This window comes from Pongo pygmaeus, chromosome 1 (assembly GCF_028885625.2).
Source record: "Pongo pygmaeus isolate AG05252 chromosome 1, NHGRI_mPonPyg2-v2.0_pri, whole genome shotgun sequence".
NCBI classification, from domain to species: domain Eukaryota; kingdom Metazoa; phylum Chordata; class Mammalia; order Primates; family Hominidae; genus Pongo; species Pongo pygmaeus.
In genome coordinates this window covers 83,936,911-83,955,659 of record NC_072373.2, presented here as the reverse complement: position 1 = coordinate 83,955,659, position 18,749 = coordinate 83,936,911, and the positions used below count along the sequence as shown (strand labels likewise).

General features: G+C 49.0%; 1 protein-coding gene across 3 annotated transcripts in view; it reads right to left on the bottom strand.

Moving 5' to 3' along the window:
- The window catches only part of FAM78B (family with sequence similarity 78 member B), a 107,554-nt gene extending 89,131 nt beyond the window's left edge, over positions 1–18,423 (bottom strand). The window contains exon 1 of one of the 3 annotated variants that reach the window (XR_008501624.2): positions 17,408–18,350. Coding sequence is in view for 2 of the 3 variants with exons in the window: in XM_054482349.1 (XP_054338324.1) it covers positions 17,408–17,670 (263 nt within the window). In the remaining variant the exon portion in view is untranslated. Of the gene's footprint in view, positions 1–17,407 lie in introns of all 3 variants that reach the window. The other 2 variants (XM_054482349.1, XM_054482337.2) reach the window with 2 other exon arrangements.
- Between the last annotated feature and the right edge of the window lie 326 nt (positions 18,424–18,749).

Below are 18,749 nucleotides of genomic sequence, written 5' to 3'. Positions count from 1 at the left end.
GAAACCCATGTAGAAAGAGATGAATGCAAAGTACGATATGAGGGGTCTAGAGAGCTGGTAATGCAAATAATTCAACTCTAATCAGATGTTTTAAGGAGTGTCTTACGACTAAAAGATAAATCTTGAAATACTTTCGGTACAGTAATTTGGCAAGAGTGATTGCAATAGTTTTGCCATGGTATGTTCAAATTATTTGCTGTGCCCAGCTTTCCCAAGCCCTGCTCAGAATCTGAGGTTCCTTTTTCTCTTTTAGGTGAAGCATCTATATAAGCACAATGGTAGGCAGAGGCACAGCTTTGGAATTCTTCTAACCTGGTGTTATATTCTGATTCTGGCACTGAAAGTTTGGGCAACTTACATGGTCTTTCATGAGCCATAGTTTCATTATATGTGAAAGAGGTAATGTGAATAAGTGTTAAATGAGATATCATTTGTGTAAACGCCTAGCACCTCATGTTCATCTGTGCCCATTAGGTGATAAATCAATGATGAAAATCTGCATTAGAAAAGGATCTGCCCAATGGCAGTCGGGCAGCTGGGATGCAGCTCAGACTTCTAATGGGAACTCAATGGAAATGAGAGAGGAGACAACCTGTGCTGTCACTTTGAGCCAGGAAGATCAGGTGACAAAGGGAGCGCATATCTTTTCCTCCCAATGTAGTTGTCCATTCAGCTAGGTTATTCCTATAGACTGTCATCCCACCACAGAGTGGGTTTCTCAGATAAGCGATAAGCATTCATAAAAATTACATTCACTGAATTGAACTGTTATAAAAAACAGACATTTTAAATAAACTCCATCCTTTGAGGATCTCTTAGCTTTTTGTATGAGCTTGGGAAATTATTTTTTACCTCTTTTTACATGTCTTCTCACCTGTAAAGTCAAGGAAGAAGACTGGGATCTCCAAGGTCTTTTCAGCTTCAGAAGTTCTATCACTTTCCCCTTTTCCAGTATCGGCTACCTAAAGGGAGTAATCAATTTGGAACTGGACGGCAAGTGTGGCCACCTCCTAACCATGTAAACCTGCTGAATCAGTTCAGCATGCAGAGCCTTGGTTTTCTCTCATTACATGGAGAACAATAATACCATCTCTAAAAGTGAGTGTGAGGCTCAATAGGAGTAACATACATGGAAGCATTTTTGTAAACATTAAAGTTCAAGCCTAGCCTTTTTCATTACATTCAAGGTTTACATGGCCCCAACCACCTTGAGCTCCATATCGTAGAATACCTCCACACAGGGAATCCCCATGCTCCATCCCCACCTCTGGAGAATGTCAGCCTGCTGAGTGCAGGGTGATACTAGGCATGTGTGCCTTCTTGGGGGTTGCTGGCTGCACCTTCCAAATGACATTGCTTTGCCTCTTGGTCTCCTCTCCCACCTCCCTTCCCTCTGCTGGTCCTTCCTAGAGCCACCTGGAAGAGAAGAAAGCAACAAGCTTCCTGCCTGCCAGAAGCCAAATGCCAGTGCAAAGTGAGCCTTTGGGGTAAGGTCAGGGAACAGGTGCAGAGAAACCTGGAGCTAGCTACTTCGGACTCTGATACTGCATAGGGACAATGAGGATGGCTATGCCTCAGGGGGGTTTGATATGTCTGAGGAATGCACCTCAGAGAAACTGGGTCTGCTGAGGCAGCAGTATACCCCAGGTGGTTGTGCCTAGTGCACAGTGGGACAACGTGCTGGACTCTCTTGTCCTTGGCCTTAGACCCAAACCCTCCCAGTGCCTTGGCTCCCCCTTCACCCCTAACAGGGAGTGCTAAGTAAAAAGAAACCTCAGTTCTTTTTATCAAAGAGCCTTGCCTAGATAGGCAGCTTGCTTTGAAAGACAGTCATTCAAACCAGAAAAAGGAGACATGAAAAGTTTACTTTTGTCTATAATTGAGGAACAGAAGAATATAGTAAGTAAATCATAATAGACTAAATCTCCTGAAAAACTCCTACATTCCAAGTTTCTTCTTGAATACACAGTTGAATTTGCAAAAATAAATTCCTAGGGGTCAAAAATGAAGAGGAAGCCCACAACTCAAGAGGTAAGCAGCCTCATCCTCAAAATGTACAAAGCAAAATGTGAGAAACCTGCATAGAGTTATGACCACACTAGCATACACAAATTTCAACAGAACTTCTCAAATGATAGATCAAACATAAAAATTACCAAGAATGTAGAACATTTGTACAATACAACTAGCAAGTGGGATCTTACGGACAACAAGAAATACACATTCTTTTAAAGTATACATAGAAGCAGGCTGGGTGCAGGGGCTCATGCCTGTAATGCCAGCACTTTGGGAGGCTGAGGCAGGATTACTTGAGCCCAGGAGTTTGAGACTAGCCTGAGCAACACAGTGAGACCTTGTCCCTACCTATATTTAAAAAATAAAAAAATTAAAATGTATAATAGAGGTAAATCAGAAATGTTTAGAAGTTGGATGGTATGACCCAGAACTGGCGTTTTAATCTGGTATAGAAGTTGATTTTTGCCAAGGAGCTTGAAGGGAGATTCACCTCAGTTCTGTACTGGGTTATAGAGGATGGCATCAGAGAAGAATTTGAACACTTGAGACTGGAAACAAATGCATGTAGACTTGTAATAGCTCAAGAGTTCAATGCTACCCTGTAAATTGGCCTGTGCTTTTGAAATGTCTCAATGAAGACAATCTGACTGTCTCGTCTACTTCTTTCTCTCTGGTTACTCTGCTTCAGTTTAACCAGGGACATTTCTGATAGAACATTTTTTCAATGTTTTTGCTTTTTGAGGATGGCATGAAAACATTCCAAGATTTTCCTTTTAGTGGAAAGTCGTAAGTACTAGGGTATAAGTCTAGATTCTAATTCTGATGACCAGACATTTCAGGAAGCACCAGATGTTGAAGGTAAATCTTGAAAAACCGCCCCCCAGCATCCAAGGAAGACTCTCCCTCTTAGAATAAAGCCCTAAACATTCCTGGGTTCTGATCCAGAAGCATCCTGCTTTTCTAGGCTCAGCAGTGAGTTTGTCCAATTGTTGGCCTAGGATCCCTCAATCTGAAGTCATTGATACAGCCACAGAAACCATGGCCAGATGTAAGTGGACAAGAAGCCATCTTAGCTTCCAGGTGTTCACAAACACTCCTCAGTAAGGGCTGCACCCAAGTGTCTCTGCTTCAAGTGCCAGACCTACTCAATTGTTCAACCATTTGACTAAAGAGAATAAACTGCTTCATGAAAAAGTAACTATGTACAGATCCCAAGGTTAAAGGTCAACAGATAGGGTTTCCGCAAAAACTTTATCATGTAGACAAATGCTACCTCTCCCCTTCTGTTCAACTTTGAGGGCCTGGTAGGAGGAATGAGCCCATTAGCACTAAATCCATACCAGTACTTAACTATACCCCAGGCCCAACTCTCAGCCTAATTATATAGCAGTCCCATCTCTGAAAGACTTTTCAATTGTGATTACGCAACCCCACAGGTACCTAGATTATCTAGAGTCTCTGTCAGATACAGGTTCTGAAAAGACAAATTTTCTCAAAGATATTTGAGAATCCCAGCAGCCCAGGCACTGGCCAGGGAGGAGGATGTCCACTGTGGCTATAAAGGGCCCTTCAGTGTTCCTAGCTCCTCCCCTCTCTGGAATCTTCTAGCTAAAGCCATCTGCTCAGCCATCCAGCTGGAGATGTTACCCCAGGGAGCTCTGCAGCAGAGAAGCCCGTGGTGGTTGTTGTTCTCAGGTGTCAGGGATAGGGATGGGAGCAGCTGCTAACCTTGCCCGGGCCTTTCAGTTCCATGCTGTCGCGACATGGCAGGACCAAAGGTCAAGAATTTGTCTGGTCTTGTCGTGAGGAACTAGGCCCACCACAGCTTCCCTTGGCCCTGTCTGCACCACATTAATTGTTCTCTTTTCCATATTTTAGGATCTACTCTTGATATCCAGGACTTTAAGATGCTTGCCCGGAGGACAACCATGTTCTTAAGCTTCTTTCATACTCCCTCTCTGCTGCAGACTTGCTGTGGATGAACTGGCCCCGGACACTTGTTGAATCAATCCCCCTTTAACCTGTGCCCTCTCCCTGGATTCCAAACCCCACATGCTCAGGGGAAGTTCTTGGTACTCTAGATTTATTTATTTATTTATTTACTTATTTATTATTATTTTTTTTTAGATGGAATCTCGCTCTGTCACTAGGCTGGAGTGCAGTGGCGCAATCTCTGCTCACTGCAACCTCCACCTCCTGGGTTCAAGAGATTCTCCTGCCTCAGCCTCCCACCTAGCTGGAACTACAGGTGCACGCCACCATGCCCAGCCAATTTTTGTATTTTTAGTACAGACGAGGTTTCACCATGTTGGCCAGGATGGTCTCGATTTCTTGACCTCATGATCTACCTGCCTTGGCCTCCCAAAGTGCTGGGATTACAGGCGTGAGCACACCCAGCTGGTACTCTGGTTTTAACTGTTCCCAGCTTCCTCACCAGACATCCAGAACTCTAGCTGAGTTGCCCCTTTAGATCACAAGTAATTTTCTTTATAAAGATCATCCATGGTTTTTGGAAACCCACTCATGAGATGAAAGTAGACACCCAGCCAGGCTTGGAGGCAACGTGGAAGACAGAGTGACTCATGGGCTCCCAGGAGAAGAGTGAACGGTTCTGCTCCAAGGGTGGAGAACAGCTTTGCTCTTCCAGCTGTGGCTCCTTCCATATTTCTCTCTCCAGAGGGAGAGGGGGAGCACAAGTCAGGGAGTCAATGAGAAGTGGGGGGATCCAGGGGTCTGGGGAAGGGCATCTGGCTAAAGCCCTGCAGCTTGAAAGAGTGACTATCCCAAGACAAGCAAAGGGTCAGAAACCAAGCCGGTAGAACTTGAGATGGACACAAAGATGAACAAGTAGTTCAAAGGCAGGCAGGAACCTGGCAACAAATACTGAGAATCAGGCATCAGGGCCAATCGATCAGACAGGCAGGAGCCCTGCGAGTTACAGGACTTGGAACAGGCCATGCCAGGCAGGCAGGATAAAAGTGAAGGGTCCACATAGCCCAGGAAACATGAGGATGCCTCCTCCTCTACAGAGGCCTCCAGGGAAGGCAGAAGCCAGGTCCCAGTGCAAGCTTAGAGAAGGAGGGCCAGGCTGCAACAGGACTATGTAAGGGCGAGGGGGACCACATGACATCGCCCTGGATTCCCAGAGTCCTCATGACAGGCAGCGTGGAGTGGTACAGAAACTACAGCTTTAGAGTAAGCCAGCCAGGCAGCGATGGCAGGATGCTCGGAGGTATATACTCGTCTCCCTCTGCAGTCCTCCCTCTATACCCCTCTTAGATCCCAACAAGGGCAAAGCAAAATGGGGTGTTGCCTAGACCTGTTCCCTCCCATTCTTCCCCAACCGCACCTCCTTTAGGGTAAGCAGACACAGCACAATTTGATCATGCCCCTATGCTGAAATGCCTCAATAAAACAAAACAACAATGACAGAAGAATTGACTGAAACCAACTAAAAGCCACAACAGAGACAGGGTCTCCAGGCTGCTAGGATATCCCTCTCAGACTTCTCCCATCTGTTCTGCTCCACAGAGGCCTCCCAGCTGAGCCCTGCTGTCAGGGGAGGGCCCCTGGCCCCCTCACAATCTGTCATCTTTGATGCTACTTGGATCTTATTTCTTCTAGAGCTGCCAGGGGCTAGGAAGATACCTTGCCTGTGTGTGGGTAGGGGGCCAGGAGGGCCATGCAGGCCATCAGCACCAGGGCTGGGGTGAGGGGAGTATTGAGGGGTGGAAGAAAGGGATTCTGGGTTGTTGGGAATCCCGGCTAAATCTCAATTTCTCCATACTTTCGCCTTCCCTTGGGCTGCCAAGCCCTCCCATCTCCTGCCATCTGTGATAGGTGTCTCTGGGGAGACCCTCTTCTTTCTTGCTTGCTAATCACTGCATATAGACACTGAAAATAGGCTGGACTCTCTGCTCCCGGCAACTGTGTAGACATCCCTTGGGCTGATGTGAGTTCCTCTCTGTGCTGCCAAGGGATGGGTTCTTCCTGCACCCTGTGCACTTTCCTTTCCTGGGCAGGTGGCCATCTCTGCCTGAAGACCTGGACCCTCAGCAAACCTGGATGGGGGGCGGGGGCAGGCACTGATGGAAAAACAGGGGGTGGTGACCACTGACTGCTGCTTTGAAGACTAGGTGTGCTGGGTGCCTCCAGCCCTGACCCACAGAGTTAGCCAGTGATCCAGGCCCATGGACCTGGGTCTGAGTCCTGGTTCGGTCCCTCACTAGTTGTGGCACTGCCCTTTTCTGGCTTCAGTGTCCCCATCTATAAAAGAAGCAAATCAGCTAGATGATTTCCCACATCATCCTAACACCCTGTAAGTTAAGGATGATTCTGTTGATCTACCACTTGCATTCTTCTGGCCATTTCTCTACTCTTTAATCAAGACCCTGCTGTGACTGGTAGCTGGTAACAGTCACCTGTGAGGTAGCTGAAAGGACAGAAGACTGCTCCTGGTGCTGGGATGGTCCCCTGGGTCTGATCCCAAGACCCTGGTTTCATTACTATCACATCCTGAGCAGCTGAGTGAACCAGGCAGCTGGGAGGCGAGGAGGCTAGTCATTTCCAATTTGATTTAAACCTTTTGTTTCCCAAGTCTCCTCAGCAAGGACAAAAGCAAACACTCAAGCAATATCCTGAATACTTCCTGATCATTCATTCATTTGGACATTCATTCGTTCAACCCTTATGAGGCAGTACAACATCATAAGGAGTCACAGGAATTAGTTTGACCTGCTTTCTAAATCTGGCTCTGGCACTACTTAGCTGAGTAATGCTGGGCATGTTATCCAACTGCTGTAGGCCTCCGTTTCATCTCTAATATGAGGAAAATAATGGTGCTACCTACTTCACAGACAGTGCATCTAAAGCATCTGACACACACTAGTTGTTGTTATCATCAAGTTGAGTAAGTTGCTCATGGGGAGACAGATGATGAGCACATAGATGCCCATCACTCAGTGTGCGCAGGTTTCTTAGCAAAAGACAGGCTCCTTGGTTCTGAAAGCCAAGAAAATAACTTCAACAGGAGTTTGGGGGTTAGTTTGTGGCACAAATCACTCATCCTTCCTAAAGAAAGTGAAGATGGTTCGTGGAAGCTTGAAACAGATTCTCAAATTATTAAGTCATAACAAAAAATCTGTTCTTGAATTGATTTGCCCAGCTCAGGTGTGGGGACTGCCATTTTGGAATGGAGGCTCAGCATGTGTGGTCTCGGGAGAGGGAATAGAAGGTAAGTAAGGTCCTGCTCTCACACAATGGGCATGTCTGATTCCCTTCAAGCCTCTCTTCCCCGACATATCCCAGCCTGAGTCCCCATGCCAAGGGCAAAGCAACATCTAATTTGCCTGTTTCTGGGAGCTCTTGGACTTGCCAAAGCCTGTACCTGCCGCCACGCATGCCCCAGAAGCCTCTGCCTGCTCCTTCAGGATGCTGCAGAAAGTGCTGACTGCGGATGCCGATTTACCGCTTCCCATTAGCCAGGCCTCTGACAGCCTCTGAGAGCCTGTGCCGGACACAGGCCCACCAGCCAGCTCTGAAAGGTCAGGCCCCAGGAGCAGGAGCCAGCCAGAGGCTTTGCAAGGCAGGCTTCACACAGTGACCCTGTTGATGTGCCATCTTTTATTTTGTTTTAATAACAAAATGGCCTTATTTATTTTGTTTTAATCTGACAGCCTGAAAATGTCTCTTTGCGCTTGTTGAAGACATTTAGGTGGTCCTGTTTACCCTCTCTTGTCTTTAGACGTCATAAATGATGCCCCTAAAAGTGTCCACATGCTGGCTGAGCCAGAGGTGCCCAATGCACATGGCTCTGAGGATGACTTCTCCCATCCCCGACTCCCATTCTTGGTTGGCTGAGCATGGACTCAGTATTGAGGGCACTGGGAGAGGAGGTGGGATGCCTGAGCATCAGGCCTGAGTCTACCAGTGCTTGCCAGGATGACCTTGGGCACATAATTTAATCTCCTTAGGCCTCAGCTTGCTTATTTGAAATAGGAATAACTGTTGCCCTAAAAGTTTCATGATTATTGTGAGGTTAATTATGAGAGGTCCCCTTATAAAGAAGACGAAAATCATGAAAGGGACCTGCAAAGAATAAAGTACCTTAAAAATAGCTTTGGACACAAATGATTTCAGGTGTTGGTCTCACTGTCCGCCTAAGCTGGAAACTGCACAACCTTCCTGAGCATGAACAGCGTGGCTCACATGCTCCAGCATCACCCCACCCTCAAGTTCTTGGCTTGGACAAACTGTAGCTCCTTCCCCCAGCCTGAGTGATACTGTTACCAAAGAAGGGCTCAGGGATGGGACAGGAAGTCCCCACAAGGATGTGGCTAGGCTGCAGGCATCGTGCCTAGGGATTAGGAGCAGCCAGGGTCCTGGAGGCTTCCCAAAGTCTACAGCTTAGAGGAGAACAAGGAGGGTGACTTCTGAGTGACATGACGTCAAGGGGAGGCGGGGGGGGGCTCCAATGCCTTCCTCCGAGTTTGAACAGAAAACAGCCCTGGCTCCAGAGGTACAGAGCAAGCCTTTCTCCTCCTCTCTATCTTTGAGTGGGTTTGTAGGGGAGGTTTGTATAGCTGACATGCCAGAGACCCCTCTCCAGAGTCTGAATGCTTCTCTGTCCAGGGAAGTTGCAGGGCCACAGCCACAACCTTCCTGTTCCTTAAGGCTGATCCACAGTCATCCTCGCAATAATAACGAGCATGCTCTGTAATAACAAAAACCACAAGTGTTGATTCCTAATCCTTATGGCATTAGGATAGGGGAGATCTTACTACTCTCCATTTATGTACAGGCAAATTAGACGCTGGCTTGTTAAGGGACCTGCCAAAGGTCATGCAGCTGGCACTGGGACCCAGATCTTCTGACTGGAACCCTGCGCTGGGGAACCAGCAGCTAAATCTTCCACTGGCACAGTGAACAGTTCCAACTGGCATGTACCCCAGAACCTAATGAGGGAGCAGGGTCCACACAGGCCTCGAGAAAAGGAATAGTGCAGGAATTCTTGGGAGCCAGAGGTATGTCCAATGAGCTGATGACAGAGCCAGGGGTCCCTTCCACCACCAGAAGGGAATCCTTGTTCTCCTTCTCTTCCTAATCATCCACCCGAACAGCAACTGCCTGGAGAGTCTGGGGGATGAACAGATCTCCATATCCAGTACCTGGGTAGTCTGGGTGACTGTCTGCTGGGGCCCAGGGCTGCCCATTAGGGCCTGAAGGTATAGGCACACAGCTAAAAGCTACAGCCCAGACCAACCAGCTTGCAGCCCGAGAACTGAGGATGTCGTCCCCCTGATCCCAAGGAATGTGCTCCTCAGCATGAAAGGAGCTTATTCCCCGCTGTCTTTACTCCTGGCCCCTCACAAAGATATGGCTCTTACAGCTAACCACCAATGCCATTCTCAGGGGGAATGCAAGGAGGTTCACACACATGATCTCAGAGCAACTTACTCTGTTTCCAAAGGAGTGAGGAAATACGGAAATCAGAGAAAACCAATAAAGCTAGGTCCATTATCACTATTTTGCAAAGCAAGTTCAGAGAACCCCCTTCCTGGGAGATAAGGCCATCATCTATTAGAAACAGAATACTAGTCAGGTGTGGTGGTACATGCCTGTGGTCCCAACTACTCGGGAGGCTGAGGTGGGAGAATCGCTTGGGCCCAGGGGATTCAGGCTGCAGTGAGCTGTGATTGTGCCACTGCACTCCAGCCTGGGTAACAGAGCAATACCTTATCTCAGATAGACGGATAGATAAATAAATAAATAATTTTTAAAAAGAAACAGAGTAGTCAGAGCACATGAGCTAGAATCCTGGTACGGCTCCTTGCTGGCCATGAGGCCTTGAGCTAGCTACTGAGCATCCCTGGACCTCACAATAGGATAACTTCCCTCACTGGGTAAGATTTCAATGAGGCCATGCATGGAAAGCACCCTGCACAGTGCCGGTCACATAGACCTTTCACGTGTGTTATTGTTATTTCCCTTCTCTTTCTCTTCCTTTCCAAACAGCATCTCCAGACGTTCCTCGATCTGGACAACTCTCCCAGCACAGGCACACTCACACCTTCTTTATGAAAACCCAAAACAACAACAACAACTCTAGAACCATCCTTAAATACCACACTGATTTGGATTGGTGAGAATAAGAGGCAACTTGCCTGATGACTCTGCCTCTGTGGGGGAATATCCCACTCTGTGGGCAGCTCTGCTGTTGGTGTGCAGGCACGCACCAACCCCTTCCAGGGACCCTCAGCACCACGAGGACTCTGCTTCTTTGTAAGTATTCACCAGGATGCTCTGCTACTGCTAGTTTCCTGTTATTTCTCTTCTCAAAGGAGTCCATAATAACCAACTTATAAATGACAGCCACTTCTTGTGTCCTGTTTGGTGTTAACACAACAGAATTTGTGGCCCCTCTGTTATCTGTGACAACTTTTTCTTATCAGTAGGCCAAAGTGGTCCAGAAAAGCAAGCTGGGTAAGAAGAAAGCCATGCTATCAACTACTTGGAGCCTTTGGGCAACCCTAGGCTTCCTTAGAAGAAGCTTTGAGGAAAAGAGCTAGGTGCATGATGACAATAACAGCGGCCATAACTACTAACTTTTCTAGTGCTGATATAAATGGAGGGGTGACCTGTCCCCTCACAGGCCAAACTGTGGCAGTATATAGAAAGCCAGGACACAGGGTCAGAAGACATGGCTTGCAGTCTCAGCTCGGCCACTTACTTGATGTATGGCTTCAGGCAGGTTACCTGACCCCCTGAGACTCAGTTTCCTCATCAGTAAGATCAGCATGATAATAGTATCTAGTTCCCAAGAACCAGGGGGTCAGATGAGAGGGTCAGATGAGGGAGTCAGATGAGATCAGAATGCAGTATGAATTAGAAGGAAAGAGGATATTTGGGACTGCGCACCCCACACCAGACTTCGCATTTCCCTTTCACTTGCCAGTCTGCATCCTTAACTTGGAACATGATGCCTCTGCAGACCTGCCCCTAAAACAGCATTTGCCCCTGGTGCCTGTGGAGGGTCACTGATAACTTGCAGTCTGATGCCCTCACAGTCCATCTCCTGTCCTTGCTTTCCCCAACGTATCCAGTGCCCTGGAACGCAGATTAATATCCCAGACTACACAAGCCACATTTTGTTAATTTCCCATTTGTTTCTCCCCCTCTACATCTTTCCCTAATCATTTGTTTCCTCCCCTATCTCTCCAACTCCTCCTTTGACTCCAGAGTTGTGCTTTATCTCCAGTGAGCTTAATGCTTCCCTGATAAGACCGGTTAATCCTCTGCTGCTCCTCTTTTGCAGAGATGGAGGAGATTAGAGGCAAAGGGTCATCTCCCCTCCAAGGGCACTCAGGACTTTAATAAAGGAACTGGATCCTGCTTTCCCATCTGATGCTCTAGATTGGCATCCCCAGTGTTTCTGCTGAGAAGCAGTTCTGGTAATTTCCAGACCGTGAGCCTCCTGATTGGAATGAAATGGAAATAGTGGGGGGAGAATGGGTATTGGTCAAGTGGCCTGGAGACTCATCAGGCTCCCTGGACAGATGGGCTGATCTGGTCCTCGAGAGCAAAATGCCCAACTGTGTGACCATCTCTATGGTCAACAATGAGGGCCACACTTAAAGCCACACTGGGCATGTAGCCGTGTGTAACTGTTAACAAGAAGGGGAGCTCTAGCTTGGGGGACATAACTGTACCAGCCAAGGCCTTTAGCCTTCTCCTCCACAAGTCCGGGATTAATGAGTTAGTGATGCAGGTGGAACAATGCCACAACAAGGTCTCCTTGGGTACACACTGAATGCCACTTTACAGCAGGTAGGTGATAATGAGAGCAAGGCTTCAGTGTTTGCTGAACACCACTCCCAGTGTACAGAACACCTCAGGGAGACAGAGGAAGTGACAGAAGTAAGCCCTGTGCTGAGAAACAAACCATCTGGTGGGGTAACCCAGGACAAATAACGCAAAAGCACAGCGGAGTTAAACTATATATTAGTGCTAAGTAACTGCTGGAGTGTCTTGGTTCAAGATCTTTGTGGGTTCAGGCTTAGGTTTAACATGAAAAGCTAACTTTGAAGAGACATTATTTGTTGAAGAGGACATAGACTATTTGAGGTCACAAAAATAGTTCATTCGTTTATTTTGTATCAAATGTTTCTTGAACATCTGCTATGGACCATGCACTGTTCATAAACAAGACGGACATGACATCTGCTTTCATGAAATTTACACTGTAGTGGACAAGTCAGAAATTAAGTAAACAATTATATTCTCACTAATTATATTCTTAGTAATGGTAACCAGTATAAGAACAGGGCATCTTGAAGGAAAAGAACAGGAGGATCCTAATTTCAGCTGTGAGATCAGGGATAGCCTCTCAGAGGAGACAGTGGCTGAGACCGGAATGAGGAGCAGGAAGTAGCTACAGCAGTGCAGGGAGGAAGCACATTTCAGATGGAGAGTGGCATATGGAAACATTCTGAGTTGGGATAAAGTTGGTTCTTTTGAAAGACTGGAAGAAGGCTGTCATGGCTTAAGAACAGCAATTCAGAGAACAGAAAGAGATTTTCTTTCTTTTTTTTTGAAACAGTCTCGCTCTGTCACCCAGGCTAGAGTGTGCGATCTTGGTTCACTGCAACCTGCACCTCCCAGGCTCAAGCGATTCTCGTGCCGCAGCCACCGGAGTAAATGGGTTTACAGGCGTGAGCCACCATGCCCAGCTAATTTTTGGAATTTTTAGTAGAGATAGGGTTTCACCATCTTGGTCAGGCTGGTCTTGAACTCCCGGGCTCAAGTGATCCACCTGCCTCGGCCTCCCATGCAAGAGATTTTCCCATTTTATTCCAATTGCAATGGTAAGTTATTAAAAGGTTTAAGCAAGAAAGTAATAACATCTACATTTTTAATATATCACTCTGGCTGCTATGTGGGAGGCAGACTGGAGGGGGACAAGAATGGTGGTGACAGGTTCAGTTAGAAAGTCTCTACAGGAACAGGTGACAGTTGATGGTGACATGTCCTGAGATGGTAGCAGTAGACAGAGAGAGTGGTGGCTGGATTACACACATATTCTGGAGATGGGATCAGTAGGATTTAATGATGGGCTGGATGTGTGGGGAAATATCTAGGGTGACATACAGATGGTTTCGCTTGAGCAACTCAGAGAGTGGAGGCGTTGTTTACTAAGATGAAGAACGGCAAAGGTGCAGATTTAGGGTGGGACCTATAGTGGGGATCAAGAGTTCGGGTCTGGATACCCTAAACTTGAGATGTCTTTCACTGTGTCATGTCATCATTGTGCAAAGACACACATCTGGACTGGAGGTGACTGTGTATCATAGAGGTTATCTCTCACCCTTAGGATGGATGAAATTACCCAGGGAAAGCATAGAACCAGAAGAAAAAAGTCCCATTAACTGTATTTTGAGTTAAGATGGAGTTAGAGGAACAGCGGAAAAATAGCATAGAAGCTAAAAGATGGGAGTAGTTCCACACAGAGAAGCCCGTCTACAAAGAATGCTGCTGAAACGGTGAGTCTCTCAAAAGTGTCTGAGGGATTCGGCAACATGGAAATCACAGACGAACTTAGCAAGAGCAGTTTCAGAATGGATAGAAATCAGCTTGGACTAAACTGAACAAGCAACAGAGGTGAGCAGGTACAGCCAAATCCTCAATAATCTTGGCTCTGAAGGAGGAGTAGAGGAACAGGCAGGAGCTGTCTCTTGAAGCTATAACTGAGCTATGACTTCCTAAAGTTTCACACAGGCCAAAGTTTTCCAAATTGGCAGTGGAGATGGTTTCCATACTATCAGCCCTAGCCTGACCATGGAGAGTTCCCTTATAGCCCCAGAAGACTCAAAGAGAATGAGAAAGGCCTTTAACTATTGCTGGTTTTCCCTGACCTTGTCTTCATCTCATTCAACCCTGGCACAAGAGTCCCATTCCTTGTTCAAATCTTACTCAGGAAACCTCTTCAGCGTTGTACTCCAGCATTCAAAACTGTTCCATTATAAACGTCTTCCACCTCTGTTGGAAAGCTTCTGCATACTCAAGAGGTACAAAGAAGATAGGAAAAGCTTCCTGACATCCTCTGTCTGGTCAAGATCTGACTTTAATCTTTTCCTTTTCCAGACTGTGTTATTCTGGGACCACCCAACAGACCCCAAGCTACCTTTCAAACCTCATCTCCTACTGTTCTCCTTCTTGAACACTCCACTCTAGCCAACGTATGCCCCCTTAAAACACCTTCTATTTTCCTACCTCCATATCTTTGCTGGTCTTCCCCTTTGGAATTAGTCCCTCCTCCTTGCCTACCTGAATATTACCCATATCTCAGAGTTCACCTTGAGTCCATTCACCTCTACAACACCCTGCTTGGCCCCCCAGCTCTCTCTCAGGCATTTCTTCCACACCACCAAAGAGCACTGCTTTTCTCTGCATGTGTCGTCTTATAACGAGAAGCAGTGAAAACTGCCTCCATATTCCTTTTTCTTTGGTGCTGCTGCCTGCACAGCAGAAGCATTTGGTAAATGTTTGTATATTGACAGGTTGATTGAGAAAGTCAGGAGCCCTTCCTCCCCGAGGAATGAAGACTTGCAGCAGTCTGTTCAAGGCTGCAATAGCAAGATTCACCAGGGCCAAATGAGAAATAAATAGGTGCCACAACTATTGACCAGCCTGGTTTCTATAGAATCATTCGAGGAAGTGCCATGGCAATGAGTTCAAGTTCAAATTAAGCTCTGGCCATCATGGCCATCAACTATTTCAAATGTTCTTTTAGAAGCCTACCCCTTCTTGGAAAAGTTTACAATTTAAACCACAAAGCCTCAGGCTTTCTTTCACTCCTGTAAACAGAAGTTTCTTGCCATTTTATGTTGTGGATTTCCTCTGGCACAACTCTTTTCAAAATATTGAAAAGGCAGTTTTCTAATCCAAACCCTTTCAGCATATTGTGGTTCATGTGACAGAACACTGCACAGGGGTGAAAAATCACTCCATGCTATTTTTTACAATCCAGATATTGGCTAAAGTAGACATAATAACTAATAGATTGCAGCAACTTTCATGCAATATGAGTTCCCATTAAAAAGTTTGCACTAGCAAAATTTTCCAGGCATAAATATCTTGTGGAAATTGGTTCATTCAAATCTGGGCTCCAAAGTGGCCTTAAACACATAGCAATTATTGCAACCATGAAGAAACAGGTAGACTGTGGACACAAATCTACAATAATATGCTTTATGATTTATTGGGGGTCTATTTTTGCTCTCCTACATGAAAACCAAGAATGTTAAAATAACAAAAGTGGCAGTTTAAAAACAAAACCTCTTTCCAAATCCCAAATGCAAGGATTCAGTGGGGAAGGGTCAGGAATTCTGTCACTGATTCATATCCATTAAAGTTGGTTCCAATGAGGACATACCTTCCCTATAGATTCCAGGAAGTTCAACTACTATGTCTGTTTATATCTCAGCTTGACTTCTAAGGTAAAGTAAGTTTTACGGAAATAATTCTGTATTTATATATTTGCTTTTACTTATTCATAAGAGATTTGAGGCAACAGAGAGGTCCGCTGTGCAGTCTTGGGAAAAGTGAGGCTGCTTCTGCACAGTCACTCCTGGCCGCCTCTACCAGGGGCCCCAGGCTGTTGTGGGGAGCAGTTGCTGTCCTCCAGCAACCCACTGCCATCAGGGTGAAGCCAGGGAAATGAAAGGGAGGGCTCTTGCCCTGCCTGTGGCTTTCTCTGACTTGGCTGGAAACAATGGATTTATTTTAAAAAGCAGTTTTAAGAGACACATGTGTTCACATATAATCATTCTTTTGAGGGTATGTCGGTTTTTAAATGGCATGATTCACCCCAAATAAAATATCCCCCATTTCTCACATCTAGCTGTCTTCCAGAAAGAATACAGTGTGCTGAGGCGTATTGGAAACTGGGCCTCATATTTCTTCGCTAGAAATTGAGTTTTCTCTAACATTAAGCTTTTGTGCTTGAAGAGAGAAGTGCAAAATCTTTGGGAGGAAAAAAGGAAACAACGACCTGTCAAAATTTCTTTTAGCGCCTATGACTAGTGTTAACTGACATGCTCTCAGAGTGCAATAAAAAGCCTGCAAACTGCTGCTAAAAAGATGGTTTGACCTTTTAAAATGGGAACTCCCCCACCCCATATCCATATTAAATAGGCGAAACTTGGGCGCTCTAGAGTTTTAGATTAATAAGTGAAATGAGGTTGAATTTCCAGAAAAAGGGTTTCCCTGTAGGCTGCAGACTGGCCAATTAGGGTGTTCTAGACCTACATTGTAACAGCAGGTAGAAGGCAGGCCCTAAACCTTTTAGCTATTGTCGTTGCCACCTGCTCAGAGTCTAGTTCTGAAAGGAGGCAGGTGCGGAGTTGTGAAAATTTGGTAAATATAAAAGTCCCGGACGCGACCGCCCGTAGCCTGCGGCCCCTGGCGGTTGGGGAGCCGCGGCGATCCTTGGTCTTCACCGCAACAGCCAAGCCCGGCGCGCACCAACCGGAGCTGCTGAAAGTTGGAGAGCTCCCAGCTCGCCGATAGAATTCGGCGGTGGGCGCCAGGGGAATCCCTTCCAGTGCGGCAATTAGGAAAGTTTTAAAAAGTAAGGACCCTAGACAGACAAGAGACCCATCCTTTCCTTTAGCATAAGAAACACCCCGCGCCGCGCCAGCCGAACGCTGCTCGCACAAGACTATCCGCCCTGCTTGGCCGGGACGCACCCGGTGCTTTCCAGCTCCCCACCAGCACTGGTCCAGGGGGCGCGGAAAGAGAGGCAACTATGTCCGGCTTGTGGTTCCAGATGGAAACGCCTCCGGGCTCCCTGGCCGGGGGGACAAGGGTTCGAATTCAACAGTCGCGAGGGCAAAGACAGAACTACCAACTCCCGCTCGGATGCCCGGGACCTGCTCTTCCAAGCCCGCTCCGGTTTCTCCAAAGGACGCGCGGCACAGCCCATGCGCCCCCGGCACTATACTCCACTCCTCTCTATGGTTTCCCCCAAACTCTTCCCGGGGAGCCCCACAAAGCACAGACGGCGCCCTGAAACTCGCCAGGCACTCGCCAGCCATCCCCCACCTCCGCCTCTCGAACCCTCCTTGTCGCGTTCTTCCCGCCCCGCATCGTTCTCCTCGCGTTTCTGGGAAGTCAGAAGCAAACCACGAGAAAATGCCTTCGCAAGAAGCCTCCCTACACCCGCCCTGTCACTGAAACAAAAGCGTAGGGAGAAGGGAGGTGGGAGAGGAGGCGGGAGGAAGGTTTAGAAAGACGATGAGGACAGCAGTAGGAAGGAGCTGGGGAGGGGGGTCAAGGTGGCAAGCAGAGCTGGGGGCCCAGAGTCCGCTCCCGTGCCGCGCGGCGGGTCGCTTACATGCCCAGGTCGCTGTAGGTGTTGAAGAACTCCATCTGGTTGCACGCCTGAATCCAGCCCACCACCCAGGTCTCGTGGCGGGGGATGGGGGGCATGACCACGCGGGCGGAGGCTTTGAAGTAGGGGGTCTTGTAGCGCAGGACGATGGGCGAGGTCTCCTCGATGCGCGTGGGGCACTGGTCGATGGTGGCGCACACATCGTACACCACGATGTTCTCGCGCCGGATCCGCGCCTTGCAGGTGATGCTTTGGATACAGCCCATCCTGCAGCCCGGTGCCGGCACGGCGCGGCGTGGGGCAGCGCGGGGGCCCGCGCGGGCAGCCGGGGGCGCCCGTCACGCCGGCATGGCGACGCGCCGCTCGCTCCCGGTCAGACTCAGCTCGCACCTAGGAGCCGGGAGCCGCCGGGCATCCTTTGGGAAGCCCCCTCCTCTTGTAGCCGCGCGGGGCCCCCGCTGCCCCGACGCCCGCCCACGCCCGCCCCCTCGCTCCGGCAGGGCGCACGGAGGGTGCACTCCTAGGAGGCGGCGGGTGCCCTCGCCGGCTCTAGCGCCCGGGCGGAGGGCAGGCAGGGGAGCGGCGCTGCGAGGAGTGGTGCCCACCCCGGGCCGGAGCCCCCCGCCCCTCGCCGGAGAGGAGGAGGCGGCAGCGGCGGCGGCATGGAGCCGGGGGAGGGCGGCGGTGGCAGCGCCCGGTCTGTCTGCCTCCGCGGCGGCAGCAGCAGCAGCCGCCGCCGCCGCCGCCGCTGCATGAACCTCTGCACCGCGGCTGCCCCCCGCGTGCAGCGCACCCAGCGGCGGGCGAGCGGGCGGCCCGAGAGGCAGGCGGAGGCAGCAGCGGCGGCGGCGGCGACCGGAGCTCCCGCCGGCCCCGCCCCGTAGCCGGACCACACCGACACTCCTCGGCCCGGCTGCCCCGGCCCGGGGGACGCCAGGAGGCTGTGGCCCGGGGTGAAGAGCTCCAACGGCTGGGGCAGCACAGGACGTCCTCCGCGGAGGAAACTGGCTGTACGCCATGAGTTTTGTCCCTATCCGGCTGCCGTCCGGGTGGGGGGGTAATGTGTAAGGGTGGGGGTGTTTAAAGGGCCGCTAGCGCCGGGGTGGGGCCCCGCACGTGGGGCTGAGGCGGGGCGGGGCCCTGGTAGGTGGTGCCCTGGGGTGGGGGTGGGGGACTAGGGCGGGCCCAAGCGCCACCGGGTGGGTGAGGCCGAGCAGGGCGCGGCGCTGTCCAGAGTCCAGTGGGGAGCCCAGTAGCCCAGTAGGGGCTGTAGAGTGAGTGTTTCGGGCAGCAGAAGGGTTAGGGGAACAGCTTTATCAGAGATTGGTCGTTATTCAGAATATAG